This window comes from Bos javanicus, chromosome 2 (genome assembly GCF_032452875.1).
Source record: "Bos javanicus breed banteng chromosome 2, ARS-OSU_banteng_1.0, whole genome shotgun sequence".
Classification (NCBI taxonomy): Eukaryota; Metazoa; Chordata; class Mammalia; order Artiodactyla; family Bovidae; genus Bos; species Bos javanicus.
In genome coordinates, this window is record NC_083869.1 from 19140877 (window position 1) to 19163224 (window position 22348).

Here is a 22348-nt window from a genome sequence, read left to right on the forward strand (position 1 = left end):
AACCATAGCCTTAACAAGACGGACCTTTGTTGACAAAATAATGTCTCTACTTTTTAATATGTTGTTTAGGTTGGTACTAACTTTCCTTCCAAGGAGTAAGTGTCTTTTAATTTCATGGCTGCAATCACCATCTGCAGTGATTTTGGAGCCCAGAAAAATAAAATCAGCCACTGTTTCCACTGTTTCCCCATATATTTGCCATGAAGTGATGGGACCACATGCCATGATCTTAGTTTTCTGAATGTTGAGCTTTAAGCCAACTTTTTCACTCTCCTCTTTCAACTTCATCAAGAGACTCTTTAGTTCTTCTTCACTTTCTGCCATAAGGGTGATATCATCTGCATATCTGAGATTATTGATATTTTTCCTGGCAATCCTGATTCCAGCTTGTGCTTCCTCCAGCCCAGTGTTTCTCACTCTGCATATAAGTTAAATAAGCAGGGTGACGATATACAGCCTCGACATACTTCTTTTCCTATTTGGAACCAGTCTGTTGTTCCATGTCCAGTTCTAACTGTTGCTTCCTGACCTGCATACAGATTTCTCAAGAGGCAGGTCAGGTGCTCTGGTATTTCCATCTCTTGAAGGATTTTCCACAGTTTATTGTGATCCACACAGTCAAAGGCTTTGGCATAGTCAATAAAGCAGAAATCGATGTTTTTCTGGAACTTTCTTGCTTTTTCGATGATCCAGAGGATGTTGGCAATTTGATCTCTGGTTCCTCTGCCTTTTCTAAAACCAGCTTGAACGTCTGGAAGTTCACGGTTCATGTATTGCTGAAGCCTGGCTTGGAGAATTTTGAGCATTACTTTATTAGCATGTGAGATGAGTGCAATTGTGCAGTAGTTTGAGCATTCTTTGGCATTGCCCTTCTTTGGGATTGGAATGAAAACTGACCTTTGCCAGTCCTGTGGCCACTGCTGAGTTTTCCAAATTTGCTGGCATATTGAGTGTAGCACTTTCACAGCATCATCTTTCAGGATTTGAAATAGCTCAACTGGAATTCCATCACTTCCACTAGCTTTGTTCATAGTGATGCTTTCTAAGGCCCATTTGACTTCACGTTCCAGGATGTCTGACTCTAGGTGAGTGATCACACCATCGTGATTATCTGGGTCATGAAGATCTTTTTTGTACAGTTCTTCTGTGTATTCTTGCCACCTCTTCTTAATATCTTCTGCTTCTGTTACATCCCTACCATTTCTGTCCTTTATTGAGCCCATCTTTGCATGAAATATTCCCTTGGTATCTCTAATTTTCTTGAAGAGATCTCTAGTGTTTCCCATTCTATTGTTTTCCTCTATTTCTTTGCATTGATCACTGAGGAAGGCTTTCTTATCTCTTCTTGCTATTTTTTGGAATTCTGCATTCGGATAGGTATGTCTTTTCTTTTCTCCTTTGCTTTTCGCTTCCCTTCTTTTCACAGCTATTTGTAAGGCCTCCTCAGACAGCCATTTTGCTTTTTTTGCTTTCTTTTTCTTGGGGATGGTCTTGATCCCTGTCTCCTGTACAGTGTCACGAACCTCCGTCCATAGTTCATCAGGCAGTCTGTCTGTCAGATCTAATCCCTTAAATCTATTTCTCACTTCCACTGTTTGATTTAGGTCATACCTGAATGGTCTAGTTGTTTTCTCCACTTTCTTCAATTTCAGTCTGAATTTGGCAATAAGGAGTTCATGATCTGAGCCACAGTTAGCTCCCGGTCTTATTTTTGCTGACTGTATAGAGCTTCTCCATCTGCAAAGAATATAATCAATCTGATTTCAGTGTTGACCATCTGGTGATGTCCATGTGTAGAGTGTTCTTTTGTGTTGTATATTTAGCATATGTAGGAACACAAGGGAATGTTTTCAAGATTGTTGAATTTTTCTAGTTAAACTTGTGTGCTTTGATAGTGCCATGATCCCTGGGTCATGCCCAAAACATGTAGTATAATGCTGGACATGAACTTTGGAAAGAAGACCCACATAAGTTAAATTTTGTAAAACTAGTTTAGCCCCATTGGTAGCAGGCAACAAAACTAGCCTTCCTTTGAAGGTTAACTGTATCATAATTCTTAACATTTCTTGAATGTTCTCTCCATGTGGACCAATATGCTTTACAAACATTATTCAAATGTTATCTTGTTTAATCTTTATAACCCACTGGGATAGTTAACATTTTATCCTCATTTTACAAATGAACAAATTCAGTGTTAAGTAATGTACTCACAGTAACACTACTAACAATGGAGTTGAAATTCAAACCAAGGATGTTTAACTCCAGAGCCTATGTTCTTAATCACTATGCCATGCTGCCTCATTTAAGCACTAAGCTTCAGAGAATTGAAAACATTTTAATTATATATAAATATTTTTAATTTGTTCAATTTAATTTATATAATTATATATGGCTTCCCAGGAGGTACAGTGGTGAAGAATCTTCCTGCCAATGCAGGAGGTGCAAGAGATGTTGCTTTGATTCCTGGGTCAGGAAGGTCTCCTGGAGAAGGAAATGGCAGCTCACTCCAGTATTCTTGCTTGGAAAATTCCACAGACAAAGGAGTCTGGCAGGCTACAGTCCATGGGGTCACAAAGAGTCAGACACAACTGAGCACACACACACATACGTGTATATATATATATATGTATGTAACTGTATGTACGTGTGCACCATGATATATCAATTATTGTCCACAGTCATCTTGAAAACCATTTTTGGGGAATCTGGTTAATACCTGAGACCTGGTCTGGATATCAGAGCTGGAAAATGGGCTGCATCCCTGTACGCCTCACATCTGCTCTCACACAGGCAGCAGGTGTCAGAGCAACCTGGGATTAAGCTGAGTGTCTGCACTTAAAGGAGGCTAGAGTCATTTTACTTGTGCTGTAGGAACAGGATATCCAGTTCAAAAATGACCACATCTCCCAACCTCTTCTCACAGGAGTGGCTCAAGTGTTAAATAGACTCGATGGGAAACCTTTTGATGATGCCGATCAACGACTTTTCGAGGTAAGAAAATAAATGTCTGAACCACGGGTTATAGCTGAGTCAGTAGTAGTCTCCTGGTTACAGCTTGCTCACATTAGGAAGGATAAATAATTATTAATTGACAACTTTTAATCATTATACTTTGACAGCATGATGAAATTTAAAGGAAGATTTAAAGAATGTATCAGTGTTTAGGTAAGATTTGATTCTGTTTTTCATGAATCAGGTTTTTTTTTTTTTAATCCTAATTGATTGTTTTTTATGGGACTGAATTGCCTTCTTCTCTCTGAAGTGTAAATCGTCTTATCTTTTTCTTGTTCGTGTGTGTTCAGCCTTGAGGCCTCTAGCCAGCTCTGCCAGGGGCACTGCCATCCCCTCTCTTCTGTCTCCAACCTTCCATGTATTTACTCCTGTCTGCCCTCAGCTGGAGAGGTTAGCCTTGAACAGGCTTCCTAGTAGACTTTGCACCAGTAGCCAACATGAAAACCCCATGATTATTTTTCTCTAGCTGAGAGTACGTCGGAGCTTCTTTACTAACTGGCTCAAAATCTGAATCCTGCGTCCCCTTAACATTTACCTTATGGATACAATCACTTGGTTTCTTTACCAAACTCTTTTATACCCTAGCTTTTGAAAGAGATTGCTTTTGGTTAAATGGAATAAAATGACTAAAATCAGTTCACAACCTAAATAAAGTAAGAACACATTTAAATGGACTATATGTTTCTAAATGTATAAAGTTATTTCTTCACAATAACATTAAATTATTAATTTTTCTCTTGTGCAGTGTGAGCGATAAAGCTGTTACATGACAATAGTAATTAAGAATTTTAATGTACATATTTCCCTAAGGCCTACCTCTGTGTACAATAAAATTACATTTTCAGGCCCATTCCTGATGCCTGTCTGCTTTTATATTAGATTATGCCAATGAGTTATTGCAATTTTTAATTAGTGAACTCTCTCTTTCCTAGGCTTTTGTCATCTTTTGTGGCCTTGGCATCAACAATACAATTATGTACGATCAAGTGAAGAAGTCATGGGCCAAGCAGTCCGTGGCTCTTGATGTAAGTGCAATATATTTATGTCAGAACTTATGCTAAAAGCTCTAATCTTTGAGGGGGAAAAAGTCCTTGTTATGGAGTTTAGCTTTTCAAGTTTTAATTATTTATTTATGGGGTCAAATTTTAGTGTCAAGGATTTGAATTTGATGAAAGCTATAGACCCTCTCTAGAAAAATATACATGTGCACGTAGTTTTACATATACTTTCAAGGATTATAATTCAGGGATAATCACAGATCCCCTGCAGCCCAGCCATATATGTTGTATAATGCATGAGTGCTCAGTTGTGTCTGACTCTCGGTGACCCCATAGACTGTAGCTCGCCAGGCTCCTCTGTCCGTGGAATTTTCCAGGTAAGAATACTGCAGTTCATTGCCATTTCCTACTTTTTACCTACTCTTTACCATTGCACCGCCTGTGTATGGTTATTATAAGTACAGATTTAAAATTTTAGGTTTGTTAAAAGGGATGATCCAAAATTAATTTGTCAGGATTTAAAATATATTATGAATGTATTTTGAATATATATAGATAATCTGGGAATTCACAACTTTTATTACTGTAAAAAAACTCCACTGTGATAATGTGTGATGAGGATGGGGGAAACTGATCTTGTCACCTTGCAAGCCCCCCACCCTTCCCCACCACAGACACAAGCATCCCGCTGAGAACTCGGCCCTGTTTCCCGGGCCTGTATTCCATCTCGCCTCAGACCCACCAAGTTCTAAAAGTATAGCTCTAGTCTCCCCTGAATCCCAGCTTGTTTAGACCCAATACCTATTTTTTTTCCAACTTCTATTAGCAAAGATTTTACTTATATCTATAAAATAAGTTTGGCTTCTCTGGTGGCTCATATAGTAAAGAATATGCTTGCAATGTAGGAGACCCAGATTCAGTCTCTAGGTTGGGCAGATCCCCTGGAGAAGGAAATGGCCACCCACTCCAAAATTCTTTCCTGGAGAATTCCATGGACAGAGGAGACTGGTGGGCTACAATCCTGGGGTCGCAAGAGTCAGACATGACTGAGCGACTCACCCACATGAGATAAGTAGAGCAGATAAAATGTCAATGTCCAGTAACATTATACGGTACAGTATGATATAGGACATGTACAATCTTCAAAATACTCCGTGTATCAAGTGAGACATTGTTAGGAAGAGAAAACCGAGGAAGAAGGTAAATAGGCGAGTGAGTGATACCTGCAGAATTCTGGTTTAAGGTTTAGAAGACTTAAAATTAACAGCCAACCGTCTATGTGGGGCTTCCCTAGTATCTCAGCTGGTAAAGCAGGAGACCCCCAGGTCAATACCTGGGTCAGGAAGATCCCCTGGAGAAGCGATAGGCTACCCACTCCAGTATTCTTGCCTAGAGAATCCCCATGGACAGAGGAGCCTGGCAGGCTGCAGTCCATGGGGTCGCAAAGAGTCGAACACTAAGCTTAGCATAACCATCTATATACTTTCCCTTCCTAACCAGACCATGATGTCTGGAAGCAACAAGGATCTGTGTCTTTTTTTTTTTTTTGCAACCATATTCCCAGAGTCTAGCAGGGTACTTTGGTATTTATTGAATGGTTTTGGATGAATAGATGAAGGGGAAAAAGAAGGAGGGAGGAAAGAATGGAAGGAAGGGATTTTTTGCTCTCCCTCTGAGATAGTCCTGCTTTGTTTATATGTAACATCTCTCCAGTAAGCAATAAACACAAATATCTACAGGTTGAGTTAATATACAGGTGAGCTTTAAACATGCAGCCAGCGAATAAGAATCACTAGTAGAACATTAAGGTCTGTGTGCAGACCTGTTTTTAAATGCTGGCTCTGTCACCTGCCCCAATGGTGAGAATTAAATGAGATGATACATGTGAAGATTTTAGGATGTGGTCAATAAATTATGGCAATAACAACAGTCACTTTATTACTTATAATTGTGTTTTTATTACTGAGAAATTATCATGAATTGGAAGAAAGAGCAAAAGACAGGAATTTGGAACAGCAAATGTTGAGTCATGCCTCCTTCACTCTCATTGAATTCAGATCTCTAGAGAGTTACTTCATCCATTGTTTCAGAATTTCTGAAATGATAAAAAGAACTCACTATAAATTAGCCCCACTTAAACCCTACTTCATATTGCTATGATAGAATTCTCTCTCTCTCACACACACACAGAACCTCTCATGCTCTCACTCCTTGCCAACCTCCCAGTGGCTACTGAAGAGGGCTCAGATAACTGGATTGAAGCATGAATGGCCATTTACCAATGAAAGTCAGCATTCTCACTGGTTCCACTGCTTCTTAAAAAATTGAGATCTAGTTGATTTATAATGCTGTGTTAGTTTCTGGTATACAGCAAAATGATTCAGTTATTTAGATCATCTTTTTCAGATTCTTTTCCATTATAGGCTATCGTAACTTATTGAATATAGCTCCTTGCGCCATGCAGTAGGGCCTTGTTCTTTATCTATGTGATATATATGGTGCTGTGTTTCTATTCCCCCCCCCAGCCTTTCCCCTTTGGTAGTCCTAAGTTTGTTTTCTATATCTGTGAGTCTATTTCTGTTTTGTAAATAAGTTCATTTGTATCATTTTTAAACGATTCCACATAAAAGTGATGTAATATTGTTAGAATAGGCAAGTTGCTAGATATGAACAGAGAAAGGGGGGCATGGGCCAAATGGAAGGAAGCCATACACCTTGTGAACAACGGGGATCTATGGGCAGACAAAGAAAAACAGGAACATCCAGACTGACAGGAAACCGCACATTTTGGGGTGACAAAGGTCCTGGAGGAAAAAGATCTATCTGACTTACTTTGTTTTCACTGGTACCACTTAATTATCTACCTACCCGACCTAGGAAACCCCAGAATTCCCATTACCTAGAAAGTGCTAATATTGTAGTCTCCTTACCCAATAATTGATCATTTGAGTTCATAGTCAGCACCCTCTTGTTTGCGTGACTCAGATACCTCTTGTCCTTAGACACAAAAATTACTCCTGACACTCCCAAATTTTCAGCCCAACTCTGAGCCTTGTAACAATCTCACCTTTTAGAGGCTGATTTATTTGTATGGACTTGTATGCTCCTTGTGCTTTATTTGTGCCAATGTCAGAAATAACATTCCCAGTCAGAATTCTGCTGTTGCCATCTTGGTTTTGTCCCTTTACCTCCACTCAACCCCTACCCCACCAGTCACTAAACTCTGTAATAATCGAGGGGTATCCACCGCCCTCCCTAGCCCAGGAATCCATATGCAAGAATATCTGGAAGGATTTCTTATCTCAGAACTTTATGAAGACAATATGATAGTTTGAGAGCAACTAAACGCAAACTGTGGAATGAGATCTACACATGCTATAATATACCTTAGCTTCTGAATGGATCTGTAGTTTAAAATTATGTATTTATAAATATTATACATGAAGATGAATAGTGTAATATTTACATAAATATTTAATAGAATTATGTATCTATATCTATGTACTTAAGTCAGCGTAGTTCAATGAGGGATGTAAGGTACTTTGCAAGAAAACTTAGCACAACAAAAACAATAATAACATTAACAGGGAAGAGTGAAAGAGAGAGGGAGAACATGAGAGCAAGCGAGAGGCCGTGTAAGCCAGGAGGACAGAACCCTGCTGGGGACAGAACAGCAGTGCTCTCCTTGTATCGTCTCCCCCAGGACAGGACCTGGGCTCCTCCACTCCCCTTACCCCATCGTGGCCAAGCAAAGCTTCCCCACTTGGATCAGGACAGGTTCCTCTTATGCTGTCTCATATTTGCTTATTCTCTCCAGTTTTTATTCTTGTCTCAAGATCTATGTCTAAGTGTGGCTTTCTCCTTCCCCTAATCTTACTACAGTGTCTTTTTTTTTTCAGTTGGTAATGAGAGTGGAAGGAAGTAATCTAGGCCACAGCCCCCAGTGACAGTATCCCCACCCCTACCGCACCTCCCACCCCCTAACCTGTCCCTCCCCAGCGGGAGGCGCCGGAGCTCCTGGCCTGGAGAGGACTGTGAACACACGCCTTCCCACTGCCCTTAAGACTGGAGAGAAGGAACAACGTTCTCTTCTTCCTTTCAAAAAGTCTTTCCCCAGGCACTTTAAATAAAAATACCGTTTCGGTACATCCTCAGGAAGTAAACCTTCTCCAAATAAGTTCTCTGGAAAGGCTAATCCTCACAGGTGCTCCCAGAAATGTTCAGAGCTCACTGCTGCTGCTGCTGCTGCTGCTGCTGGTGAGTCACTTCAGTCGTGTCTGACTCTGTGCGACCCCATAGACGGCAGCCTACCAGGCTCCCCCATCCCTGGGATTCTCCAGGCAAGAACACTGCAGTGGGGTGCCATTTCCTTCTCCAATGCATGAAAGTGAAAAGTGAAAGTGAAGTCACTCAGTCGTGTCTGACCCTCAGCGACCCCATGGACTGCAGCCTTCCAGGCTCCTCCATCCATGGGATTTTCCAGGAAAGAGTACTGGAGTAGGGTACCATTTCCTTCTCCATTGCATGAAAGTGAAAAGTGAAAGTGAAGTCACTCAGTCGTGTCCGACTCTAGCGACCCCATGGACTGCAGCCTACCAGGCTCCTCTGTCCATGGGATTTTCTAGGCCAAATTACTAGAGTGGGGTGCCATTGCCTTCTCCGTGCCTTCTCTTAGAGGTACACTTTTAAGACAGGGCCCCCACTGCCATCCATTTTCCCCTGTAGAAGGCAGCTTCGGGCTTTATCCCAGTGAAAGGCAGTGCAGGGAGAAGATTTAAAGCCTTTGGCATTAGTCTGGTTAGGATTGAATCCTGATTTAGTAGCTGTTGATCTTGGACAAGCTACTAACCCTCTCAGTCTTAGTTTTTTTCATATGTTAAATGGATATGCTAAGAAAGTTGCTTTGACAGTTAAATCGAGTAGGATAAAAGCTGGAGAAAATAAGCAAATGTGAGGAATACCAGAAGAACGGTCCTGATTTGAGTGGGGAACATTTGCTTGGCCATGATAGGATAAGGAGAGTGGGTGAGCCCAGGTCCTAGGGGAGATGATACAAGGATAGCACTGCATTGGGCCTGTGCCCCTGGCTTGCATGCCCTCTCACTTGCTCTCAGTTAAATAACACAGGGAGGTGTTCAGAGAGAACGTTTAGTTACAGTTAGCTATTCTATTATCCACTCACTCTCCCTAATCGGTGCCGAGTTCTGAGTCTGCTCAGCCCAAGATTTGCTGTAGAACTGCTGCCTGAGGGGCTGGGCAAGAGCTGTAATTTTTGCCTCTTTTATTACAAAGATCATTTCCAGCTTGAAGTGTGAGCTGAAAACAGGTCAGTCATTTCCTGATTCCTTGACAGAATTCCCCATGACTAAAACAGCATGTAAGTCATCAAAAGTTGCACATGTCCAAGGGCAAAGCCTCTCCCAAAAGATGTGCCATGCTGACAATTTCAGCTCATTTTAGCTTACTTCACAAATGGTGAAAAATAGAACTATAAACATACAAAATATTTTCTATTTTTCTGGCCTTTAAAAATGAAGTGACTAACACTTTATCTGGATTTTGCTTAACAGGTGAATTAGAAACTTTGTTTATAAACTTTATAAACAGGTAAATTATAAGTTAATTACTTTTCTGATTGCTTTCCTTAATTGTTCATAATTTAGTTATGTATTTCTATTGTTAAGTTCTTTTGTTCCTAAATATATGAAATTAATACTGAGGCTTTTAGAAAACAGAGATGCTCTTAAAGCTGAATAACAGAACAAAAAGGAATTTCCCATCATGTTTAATAACTTTACTTCTATGATCTTGATTTCCATTTTGCATGAGCAGCAGAAATTTCACAAGAAATGTACTGACGTGTGTTTACATTTTCTGACAGTAAGGATCCTAAAGTGGGAAAACTTTACCTCTAATATAGGTAATACAGAGAAAATACAACACAACTGTAGATATACGATATTACTTTTTCATTTTGAACATCAAGAATTGTCCTTTGGAGTGTCTTTCATAGAGACTGCAAATGAAGAGTTATCTAACACTGATGAGAAATTTTCCAAGAAATATAAAATCAGGATATTAGGGACACTTTATATACATAGGGCTTCCCTGGTGGCTCAGCGATAAAGAATCTGCCTGCAATGCAGGAGATCCAGGGTTTGAGCCCTGGGTTGGGAAGATCCCCTGAAAGAGGGCAAGGCAACCCACTCCAGTACTGCTGCCTAGAGAATCCCACAGATAGAGGAGCCTGGGGCAGCGGGGGGTGGCTGCTGTCCATAGGGTCACACAGAGTCAAACACGACTGCAGCAACTAAGCGCCAGCAGCAGCATACACCTTTATGATCAAAAGAGGAAAGGAATGAAGGTCAAATAGGAAGTGTGAAAAGGGCATATGCAATCAGGAGCCCTCACAAAAGCCTCTTTCATCCATTTCCTCCTTTCCAATTGCTACAGCAGTCTTCCTACTTAAAGGCTTCATTGCCTCCTGACTGAGCAAATGTAATAGCCTTCTATTTGTTCTTCCTAAACCATATTTTAGATTGCATCATTCTCCCACTCACAAACCTTAAATTATTCCCCCATTACCTATCAAAGTACAAACTTCTGGCCTTTGAGGTCCCTGGAAATCACAAACCAAACAGTCTTCCTGCCTCTGGCCCTCATTTCTCTTCTCAGAGTATTCTGTGCTAATTACAAAACTCAGCTACATCATAGTCTACAAATCAAACACCTGCTTCTCTGCCCTCTGATTTTTGTTCTAACATCCTCTCCACTTTATTCTGTTCCGGTTATGCCATCTCCCCTCAAAACTGTCCCATCATTCAAAGCTTGATTTACATGTAATCTTCTCTGTATAAAGCTTCTGATCTCATGGTTATATGTTCCTCTCTTTGCCCTATATTGCAGTTAGTGGCGAGTCTATGTTTTCCTCTGTTAGAACATGTGTCCATCAAAGCATATGATCATGTCTTAGCTACCTTTTATTCCATTTGATGTTTTATATAAATATAATGGTACTCAATACAAGTATATTGAATAAATGAAGGTGTGCAGCCATGAATTTCTCCATGAGAAATCTCCTAAACTCCAAGAGGAGATTTCTCTCTAACTGGGGGATTGAAAATGTTAGACTCCTAAGATGCCAGCAGAATGCCATTTGATTCTTTCTCACCCCTCTTTCTTTAAACTTACTCTGCTAAATCAGTCTTCCCTACTCCAGGGTGAACTCTGGTAGATTCTACGGCTCTTCGGACATACTCAGGAGTTATACAGCCCCTGAGCTTTTCCCCGTGTTTAGGATAAGAAGCCTGTGGCCAGGAGAGGGTCATTTGTTGTTCAGTCACTAAGTTGTGTCTGACTCTTTGCGACCCCACGGACTGTAGCACGATAGGTTTCCCTATCCCTCACCATCTCCCGGAGTTTACTCAAACTCACGTCCATTGCGTCCATTGAGTCGGACACGGAGAGGGTCATAGTGAGTCTCGTTACTCTTCCTCAGTTCACTTCCTCCCCCAAGACAGATGCAGGGAGGTCGGATGAGAGGGCAAAGCCGTACTTGACAGATGCTGCCCTAATTTGGTTTCAGGACCCTCTGTATCAAACACCAACATTCTCTTTTTATCATGAGTTGCTTTTATGAATTCTTCAGAGGACTCTTAGGACTAGCAACCTCCTGCTGGCAGTCCCTGATATGGGTGTGCCTCTCCTGATGACTGGTTATAATCCCCCCTCGGCCCCTGGCTTCCAGGGGCCCATCCACACCCTTCTTCATGGGGATCATCTCACTCTTCCAGGAATTCCTCTTGGTCAAGGCCTATTTTTGTTTTTTTATTTTTAACTGTGGTAAAATAGACACAGCATAAAATTTACTATTTTTAATTATACAGTTCAGTGGCATTAAGTACATTCACATTGTTATGCAACCATCACCATCATCCATCGCCAGAACTTTTTCATCTTCCCAAAGTGAAAGTCTGTGCCCATTAAACATTAACTCCTCATTTTTCCTTGCATGGAGCCATGACAACCACCATTCTCCTTTTCATCTATGTATTTCTGTGCTCAGGGTGCCTCATATAGCAAAATCTTAATCGTCCATGTGCAACTGGCTTATTTTACTTAGCATAATATTTTCAAGAGTCATCTATGTTGAAATGTGTCCAAATGTTCTTCCTTTTTAAGGCTGATTAATATTCCATTATATGTGTCTATTACATGTGTTCATTCATTCATCTGTTGATTAACACTTGGGTTGCTTTCAGGTCAAAGTCCTTTTAAACCTGGATATCTTTCATAGATCCATTTGATCTGTGGGGAAAATCACATGTTTTCAACCATTAGATTGACGTGCAAGTCCTCCTCAAAACACCTCTCTCTTTATGCTCACTAACTACTTTAGTTTTCAGGTGTGAATCAGGTACCAGTCTCTGTTCCCACACTACACTAAGGTGAAAGACACAGGAGGTCCCCCAAATGATTCTCTGGAAGGAACTCCCAAGAAACCCTAAGATATCCTCAATATGCACACTCAGTTGCTCAGTGGTGTCTGACTCTTTGAGACCCTTTGGACCGTAGGTCACCAGGCTCCTCTGTCCATGGGATTCTTCAGGCAAGAATACTGGAGTGGGTTGCCATGCCTTCCTCCAGGGGCTCTTCCTGACCCAGGGATCGAATCTCATTGGCAGATGGATTCTTTACCACTGAGCCATCAGGGAAGCCCATCTCCTCAATATGGGGCTCTCATAAACTGTTATCCTTTTTACACAATGCAGAGTGGGAAACAAGCACCTCAACTTGGAGGCAGGAGAGCTAGTTTGGGGCACCTTCTTTCCTCGATGGCCTGGCACTCCCTTTAGAACGTACTACCTATTAGTCTCAACTATAAACTCAGGCAGAAAGAGTTTCATTTAACATCCTATTTTGTCTACCAAAATAGTTTTTTCTAGATCAAGTTACTGTCAGACCACAATCCAATGACTGCCCAAATGGTAAGTATCAACCCTGGAAAGACCCTTGTTTATTTCTAGGTACAGTGGATACAAGTTTGCAGTTACAACGCCAAATGCAATGCACCAGCAGAAATAGAATTATTCCCACTTGGAAAGTAAAGGAAACACAAATTACTCTCTTCAAATGGTTTGGTACTAATTAATTCCCTGTTGTGGCCACTACTACACCATTTATTGTTCAGTGGCTCAGTCATGTCTGACTTTTGCGACCCCATGGACTGCAGCACACCAGGCTTCCCTGTCCTTCACCATCTCCCAGAGCTTGTCAAACTCATGGCCATTGAATTGGTGATGCCATCCAACCATCTCATCCTCTGTCATCCCATTCTCCTCCTGCTTTCAATCTTTCCCGGCTTCAGGGTCTTTTCAAATGAGTTGGCCTTTGCATCAGGTGGCCAAAGTATTGGAGCTTTAGTTTCAGCATCAGTCCTTCCAATGAATATTCGGTGTTGAGTTCCTTTAGGATTGACTGGTTTGACCTCCTTGAAGTCGAAGGGACTCTCAAGAGTCTTCTCCAACACCACAGTTCAAAAGCATCAATTCTTCAGTGCTCAGCCTTCTTTATGGTCCAACTCTCACATCCATACATGACTACTGGAAAAACCATAGATTTGACTATTTGGACCTTTGTCAGCAAAGTAATGTCTCTGCTTTTTAATATGCTGTCTAGGTTTGTCATAGCTTTTCCTCCAAGAAGCAAGTGTCTTTTAATTTCATGGCTGGAGTCACCATCTGCAGTGGTTTTTGAGCCCCCCAAAATCAAGTCTCTCACCGTTTCCCCATCTATTCGCCATGAAGTGATGGGACCAGATGCCATGATCTTAATTTTTGAATGTTTAGTTTTAAGCCAGCTTTTTCACTCTCCTCTTTCACCTTCATCAAGAGGCTCTTTAGTTCCTCTTTGCTTTCTGCCGTAAGGGTGGTGTCGTCTGCATATCTGAGGTTGTTGGTATTTCTCCCGGCAATCTTGATTCCAGCTTGTGCTTCATTCAGCCTGGCATTTCTCATGATGTATGCTGCACATAAGTTAAATAAGCAGAGTGACAGTATACTGCCTTGATGTACTCCTTTCCCAATTTTGAACCAGTCCACTGTTCCATGTCTGGTTCTAACTGTTGCTTCCTGACCTGCATACAGGTTTCACAGGAGGCAGGTAAGGTGGTCTGGTATTCCCATCTCTTTCAGAATTTTCCACAGTTTGTTGTGACACACACAGTCAAAGGCTTCAGCATAGTCAGTAAAGCAGAAATAGATGTTTTTCTGGAACTCTCTTGCTTTTTTGATGATCCAACTGATGTTGGCAATTTGATCTCTGGTTCCTCTGCCTTTCCTAAATCCAGCTTGAACACCTGAAAGTTCATGGTCCATGTACTGTTGAAGCCTCGCTTGTAGAATTTTGAGCATTACTTTGCTAGCCTGTAAGATGAGTGCAATTGTGTAGTAGCTTGAACATTCTCTGGCATTGCCTTTCTTTGGGATTGGAATGAAAACTGACCTTTTCCAGTCCTGTGGCCACTGCTGAGTTTTCCAAATTTGCTGGCATATTGAGTGCAGCACTTTCACATTATAAGTTACCTTAAAAAAAAAAAAAGATTTGGAAGCTGTTCTCTCTGAAAATTCCAGGGTCTTATTGAGTTGGTTCATTAATATAAGTTTATGATCGTGCATGTATGCTCAGCCATGTGCGACTCTTTGTGACCCCATAGACTGTAGCCTGCCACTCTCCTCTGTCCATGGAATTCTCCAGGCAAGAATACTGGAGTGGTTTGCCATGCCCTTCTCCAGGGGATCTTCCAGCCCCAAGGATCGAAATTTTGTCTCCTGTGTCTCCTGCAATGACAGGCAAATCTTTTTTTTTTCCCCCCACTTTATTAATTGAAGGATAATTGCTTTACAAAATTTTGTGGTTTTCTGTCAAACATCAGCAAGAATCAGCCATAGGCATTCCCATGTCCTCTCTCTCCCAAACCCCCCTCCTCACCCTGCCTCCCATCTCCCTCCCCATCCCAGAGATTGTCACAGAGCCCCTGTTTGAGTTCCCTGAGTCATACAGCAAGTTCCTGTTGGCTATCTATTCTACGTATGGTATCGTAAGTTTCCATGTCACTCTCTCCATGCATCTCTCCCTCTCCCTCCTCCCCTCCCCCCGTGTCCATAGGTCTGTTCTCTATGTCTGTTTCTCCACTGGTGCCCTGCAAATAAATTCATCAGTACCATCTTTCTAGATTCCATATATATGGGTCAGTATATGATATTTATATTTCTCTTTCTGACTTACTTCACTCTGTATAGTAGGTTCTAGGTTCATCTACCTCGTTAGAACTGACTCAGATGGGTTCCTTTTTATGGCTGAGTAATATTCCATTGTAAATATGTACCGCAGCTTCTTTATCCATTCATCTGTCAATGGACGTCTAGGTTGCTTCCAAGTCCTGGCTATTGTAATTAGTGCTGCAGTGAACACTGGGGTGCATGTGTCTTTTTCAATTTTGGTTTCCTCAGGGTATACACCTAGGAGTTTTTTGCTGGGTCATATGGTGGTTTTATTCCTCGTTTTTTAGGGAATCTCTGTACCATCTTCCACAGTAGCTGTATCCATTTACATTACCACCAGCAATGCAAGAGAGTTCCTTTTCTCCACACCCTCTCCCAGCATTCATTGTAGACTTTTTGATGATGGCCATTCTGACTGGTGTGAGGTGGTATCGCACTGTAGTTTTAATTTGTATTTCTCTAATAGTGAGCAATGTTGAGCATCTTTTCATGTGTTTGTTAGTTGTCTGTATGTCTTTTTTGGAGAAATGTTTGTTTAGGTCTTTTTTCCACTTTTTGATTGGGTTATTTGTTTTTTGGGTTTTTTTTTTTTTTTTGGTATTGAGTTGTATGAGCTGCTTGTATATTTTGGAAATTAATTCTTTGTCAGTTGTTTCCTTTGCTATTATTTTCTCCCATTCTGCTTGTCTTTTCATCTTCTTGTGGTTTCCTTTGCTATGTGGTTTCCTTTTCTTTTGCTATGCAAAAGCTTTTAAGTTTAATTAGGTCCCACTTGCTTATTTTTGTTTTTAGTTCCATTATTCTAGGCGGTGGGTCATAGAAGATCTTGCTTTGATTTATGTAGTTGAGTGTTCTGCCTATGTTTTCCTCTAAGAGTTTTACAGTTTCTGGTCTTAGATTTTGGTCTTTAATCCATTTTGAGTTTATCTTTGTGTATGGCATTAGAAAGTGTTCTAATTTCATTCTTTTGCATGTAGCTGTCCAGTTTTCCCAGCACCACTTATTGAAGAGGCTATCTTTGCCCCATTGTATATTCTTGCCTCCTTTGTCAAAAATAAGGTACCCATAGATGTGTGGGTTTATCTCTGGGCTGTCTATCTTGTTCAATAGGTCTATATTTCTGTTTTTGTGCCAGTACCATACAGTCTTGATGACTATAGCTTTGTAGTATAGTCTGAGCCAGAAAGGTCGATTTCTCCAGCTCCATTCTTCTTTCTCAAGACTGCCTTGGCTTCAGGTCTTTTGTGTTTCCATATGAACTGTGATTTTTTGTTCTAGTTTTGTGGAAAATGCCATTGGTAATTTGATAAGGATTGCATTGAATCTGTAGATTCCATTTGGTAGTATAGTCATTTCCTACCCAGGAACATGGAATATCTCTCCATCTGTTTATGTCATCTTTGATTTCTTTCCTCAGTGTCTTACAATTTTCTGTATACAGTTCTTTTGTCTCCTTAGGTAGGTTTATTCCTAGATATTTTATTATTTTTTTGTTGTTGCAGTGATGAATGGGATTGATTCCTTAATTTCTCTTTCTGATTTTTCATTGTTAGTGTATAGGAATGCAAGTGATTTCTGTGTATCAACCTTGTATCCCGTGACTTTGCTGAATTCAGTGATTAGCTCTAGTAATTTTCTAATAGCTTTTTTTGGGTTTTCTATGTATATATCATGTCATCTGTGAACAGTGAGAGTTTTACTTCTTCTTTTCTGATCTAGATTCCTTTTATTACTTTTTCTTCTCTAACTGCTGTAGCTAGGACTTCCAAAACTATGTCAAATAATAGTGGTGAGAGTGGACACCCTTTGTCTTGTTCCTGATCTTAGAGGGAATGCTTTTAGTTTTTCACCATTGAGAATAATGTTTGCTGTGGGCTTATCATATATGGCCTTCACTATGTTGAGGTAGGTTCCTTCTATGCTCATTTTTTGAAGTGTTTTTACCATAAGTGGGTGCTGAATTTTGTTGAAGGCTTTTTCTGCATCTATTCAGATAAACATGTAGTTTTTAACCTTTCAATTTGTTAATATGGTATATCGCATCGATTGATTTACATATATTGAAGAATCCTTGCATCCCTGGAGTAAACCAGACTTGATCATGGTGTATGAGTTTTTAATGTATTGCTGAATTCTGTTTGCTAGAATTTTGTTGAGGATTTTTGCATCTATGTTCATCAGTGATATCAGCCTGTAGTTTTCTTTTTGTGTGTTGTCTTTGCCTGCTTTTGGTATCAGGGTGACTGTGGCCTCATAGGATGAGTTTGGAAGTGTTCCTTCCTCTGCAATTTTTTGGAAGAGTTTCAGAAAAATAGGCATTAGCTCTTCTCTAAATGTTTGATAGAATTCCTATGTGAAGCCCTTTGGCCCTGGGCTTTTGTTTTTTGGGAGATTTTTTATTATTATTATTATAGTTTGATTTCAGTTTTTATAATTGGCTTGTTCATAATTTCTATTTTTTCCTGTTTCAGTCTTGTGAGGTTGAACTTTTCTAAGAATCTGTCCATTTCCTCTAGGTTGTCCATTTTATTAGCATATAGTTGCTCATAATATTCTCTTATGATCCTTTGTATTTCTGTGTTGTCTGTTGTAACCTCTCCTTTTTCATTTCTAATTTTGTTGATTTAATTTTTCTCCCTTTTTTTCATGATGAGTCTGGCTAGTGGTTTGTCAATTTTGTTTATCTTCTCAAAGAACCACCTTTTAGTTTCATTAATCTTTGCTAGTACTTCCTTCATTTCTTTTTCATTTATTTCTCCTCTGATCTTTATGATTTCTTTCCTTCTAGCAGATGAATTCTTTACCACCAGTGCCACCTGGGAACCCAAATTATGACTTTTAAAAAATCCTTAAGAAAATAATCATGCTAAATTTCTTGAACTTCTTTGATAGCACAGTAAAGATGAGCTAAACAGATAGTGTGAGCTTCAAATTTTCATTTGCTGCTTTCTGTTGCCCAAAGAAAGGTCTCACAATGACACACTGATTGAACTTTTGGGATATTCTACCATAGCCCACGCATTATAATAAACAGGGGTGCTTTTTAAAAATATTGGTGCTTGGACCCTTTTCTAAACTGACTGAATCAGAAATCTCTGCAAGTGGAGACTAAGCATAGTGAAAGTGAAGCCGCTCAGTCATGTCCAACTCTTAGCGACCCCATGGACTACAGCCCACCAGGCCCTCCATCCATGGGATTTTCCAGGCAAGAGTACTGGAGTGGGGTGCCATTGCCTTCTCTGTTAACAGTGGCTAGGCATATTATTATGGAGACTAAGCATATGAATCTACAAAAAGTTCTCCATGTGATTCTGATATATGGTACAAAGTGAGAAGCATTGGTATAGAGTGATCTATTGATATTTGTGTGATAATTTCTCCAATACTTTCTTTCACAAAAGGCAACCATAGGATATTAGTACTTCCTTTATAAATATTTGTTGAAAAATTATATTGAAGACAGTAGGTGAATTGAAGTGAGGTTAAAGGGTACTGTCTCCTCCCTGCTCTGAATACCCATTTATTCTTTGACTCCTTCTAATGGTTTCCGTCCTCACCTCTCTTTGGAGGTATCATCTGGAAGGCTATCAGTGAACACCTGTGTTCAGTTCCCACTCTCAATTCTTAACTTCTCTTACCTGTTCATGCTGCTGACTCTTTTCCCCCAATCACAGAAAAGAAAATAACAAATCTACTATGGTAATTGACCTGTAAATGACTAGTTTATTTCATGGTCATAGGATCCAGAGCAAAGATATATGAACCTTAAAAACAAAAAACAGGGCAACGATTTTAGTATTACAAGGCTCATTGTGTAATTTATTAGCATTTTATAGTTTTAAAATTTTCTTTAGTAAAAGGAGAAACAGTTTCTATTCCAATGCCTAGAATAGTATTAATACTTGACATATAGTAGATATAAATATTTGCTTAATGTTATCATTTATTTCTTTGTTTATGAATGAACATAATTTCATACCTAATCTTATACCTAATGGTATCTGAAGCATTTTGTGACTTGCTAACAGCTTCTGTAAGCACCTGTTTTTTTGCAAATTTAGGACACAGTCTAGTGAAATGTCTATGAAAAGTGTGATTGCCAGTTTATAATTTTGCAGATAAAGTCTACAAATTCTGTGAAGCTGGATCTGTGGGCCATTCCTTGAGCTAGCGATGAGGAATTATATGTTTTGTTTCTTTTGTCTCAATAATATCTGCTATAGATAATTAGGGTCATAAAGTATTGTTTTAAATCTTCTTGTTTGGAGGCAGGTCAATCATAACTAGCAATTTTTCTGCTTTCTATGTTTTCTACTATATCCTCCCTTGCTTCTATGACTCTACTTAAGTGATTCTTTCATTCTTAGATCTCTTCAGCCCTCTTCTGAATATTCTTCGAGGTTGAATCATGTGACCTATTTGCTCCTATTTTCTCTCTATATACTTTTTCCCTGAGCAATTTCAGCTACTTACTTGGCTTTAACTGAGATGACTCCCAATATGTAGTCCTAGTTCACTCTTTCTCTCTCCTTGAAGCTTCAGACTTTTATATCCTGCTAACTCTTAGCTCTTGTTTGTACCTCCAAAATTTCCAACTTAACATATTTAACAGTTACAATCCCCATTAAAAAATGAATATACATATATTTTAATATATTCTTTATATATATATAAAATTAATAGAGTATTGAGGCATTAAATAATAATATACATATATTTTAATATATTCTTTATATACATATATATATAAGAACAGAATATTGAGGCACTTCCCTGGCAGTCCAGTATTTAAGATTCCTTGCTTTCAATTCAGGGGGTGAGGGTGATCCCTGGTCAGGGAACTAAGATCTGCATGCTGCAGAGTGCAGTCACATAAATATACATTAAAAATAAATAAGTAGTGCTTTCCTGGTGGCTCAGTGGCAAAGAATCCACCTGCCAATGCAAGAGACACAAGTTCGGTCCCTGATCAGGGAAGATACCACATGCCACGGAGCTGTTGAGCTGTGCTCTAGAGCCCAGGAGCCACAACTACTGAAGCGTGTGCGCCTTAGAGCCCGTGCACCTGCAACAAGCCACCGCAGGGAGAAACCCACACAGGGCAGCTAGAGAGTAGTGCCTGCTTGCCACAACTAGAGAAAAGCCAGAGCAGCAATGAAGACCCAGCACAGCCAAAAGTAAATAAGTAAATAAAAGTACAAAATAAATAAATAAATACAATCCATCCATTGGAAAAAATAGAATAGTGATATGATGGTCTCATTCACAGTGGTTTATCACTAACTTCTCCCTGACTTTCCACATCTAGCCATTTGCCAGGCTGTCATTTGGTTCCTGCACCATCTCCTTTTTCGCTGCTATCTCTGTAGTGCAGGTCTTTATTTCATCTTTCCTGTATTGATGCTGCTTACTCAAACTGATAATCCTGGCTCTAGTTTCTTATTTTCCCTGTGCATAATACTCACAATATTTGGATTTGTCTTCCTAAATCTTAATACTGTTGTATCTGCTCTTAAAAAAAAAAAAAATTAGTGACTTCCCATTGCATACAAATTAGGGCTTTCAAGATCCTCCACTATTGATGACAATATTTTTTTACCTTAGTTTTCATTTCCTCCATCTAGGAAAAAAATCTCTATTATTATGTGTTTCTCAAAAATATCTTGAAATTCCCACTCTGGGTCTTTTCTGCATCTGCTTAAAGAAACATTTTAACAGACCTCAAATTTCACCTTTTCTTTTAATGTTTCCTATTGTGTCCCCAATAGATGTGATTGTTCCTTTCTTTTAATCTCTTTATTAGGCTTTATTTAAAAGGCTATTGTCACGTGAAATCTCTGCTATGTTTGTTGATCTTCAAATAGAAATATATTGCAAAGACTAATAAAAACATGGTGCTTACCACTTAGATATTTGATAATAAAGATAAAGATTAGTCAAATTGTTTCTTATGATTCTTCTATACTAAGTATGACCCATATAGGATATAATTATTTCTTGTCTTTTAAAATGTTTTTAAGTTAAGTTTAAATAATTTATCATTATAGAGATATAAAAAGTCTTTAGAAGAAATCAAATCAGTGGTAACCCATGGCTAGAATTTACTACCTTTTCATTTGGGTTGACAATTTTTCTTTCTTTTTGTTTTTTTCTTTCAGCCTTTTTAAGATGTCACTGTCTAACAGATTCTACTGTTACTAATGAAAACTCTGCCCTTATTTTTGTAAATGTGATGTGTCTTTATTTCTCATTTCTGTTAACATTTTCTTTTTAATTTTTGCGTTACAGTCATTTGATTGTGGTGTATCTAGGTGTGTTTTTCTTTGTATTTCTTTTGCTTGGGGTTCACTGAGTTTCTTGGCTCAAAAGGTTAATAGCTTTCATAAATTTTAGAAATATTTGGCTAATACCTCTTCAAATATTTATTTTTCTTTCTTTCTTTCTTTTTTGTTATTTACTTTTATATTACTTTTCTTTATTTCTTTATTCTCTCTCCTTCTGGGCCCAGTTACATGCATGGTGAATCATGTAATATTGGCCTACAGATCTCTGACACGTAATTTTTTCTTTTTTTTTTCCCCTCTGTGATTCAGTTTCAGAGTTTTTCATTCAATTTTCTCAGAGTTTGCTGATTCTTTTTTCTTTCTAGTCTTCTAAAGTCCATCCATTTCTGATATTTTGTGGTACTATGTTGTATTAATATTGTATGTTTCAATTCTAGACATTTTGACTTGGTTCTTTTATACACTTTAATTTCTCTGCTTGAAATAGCCTAACCATTATTATGTCTAACTTTTCCCTTAAACTTTTAACGTACAGTTCTTCACAAGTTATTTTATATTTCTCATCTTTTTTTCTAACAGAAGGGCATCCATGAGTCTGCCTCTATTGATTGCTTCTTTTCTCAGTTAGGAATCATATTTCTCTGTTTCTTTGCCTGTCTTTGTAAATATTTATTGCATACCAAACATCTTGTATAGAAGAACAAAAGTAGATGAAGTTTTTGGTAGATACTGTTTGAGCTAAATAATATTTTTTATTGTGTTCTGTTTTTCC

General features: G+C 39.1%; 1 protein-coding gene across 1 annotated transcript in view; it reads left to right on the plus strand.

Moving 5' to 3' along the window:
• PDE11A (phosphodiesterase 11A) overlaps positions 1 to 22348 on the plus strand; it is a 207440-nt gene that overhangs the window by 16198 nt on the left and 168894 nt on the right. The window contains exons 4-5 of the mRNA XM_061397317.1: positions 2924 to 2991; positions 3945 to 4037. Coding sequence (XP_061253301.1) covers positions 2924 to 2991; positions 3945 to 4037 — 161 coding nt within the window. The remainder of the gene's footprint in view (positions 1 to 2923; positions 2992 to 3944; positions 4038 to 22348) is intronic.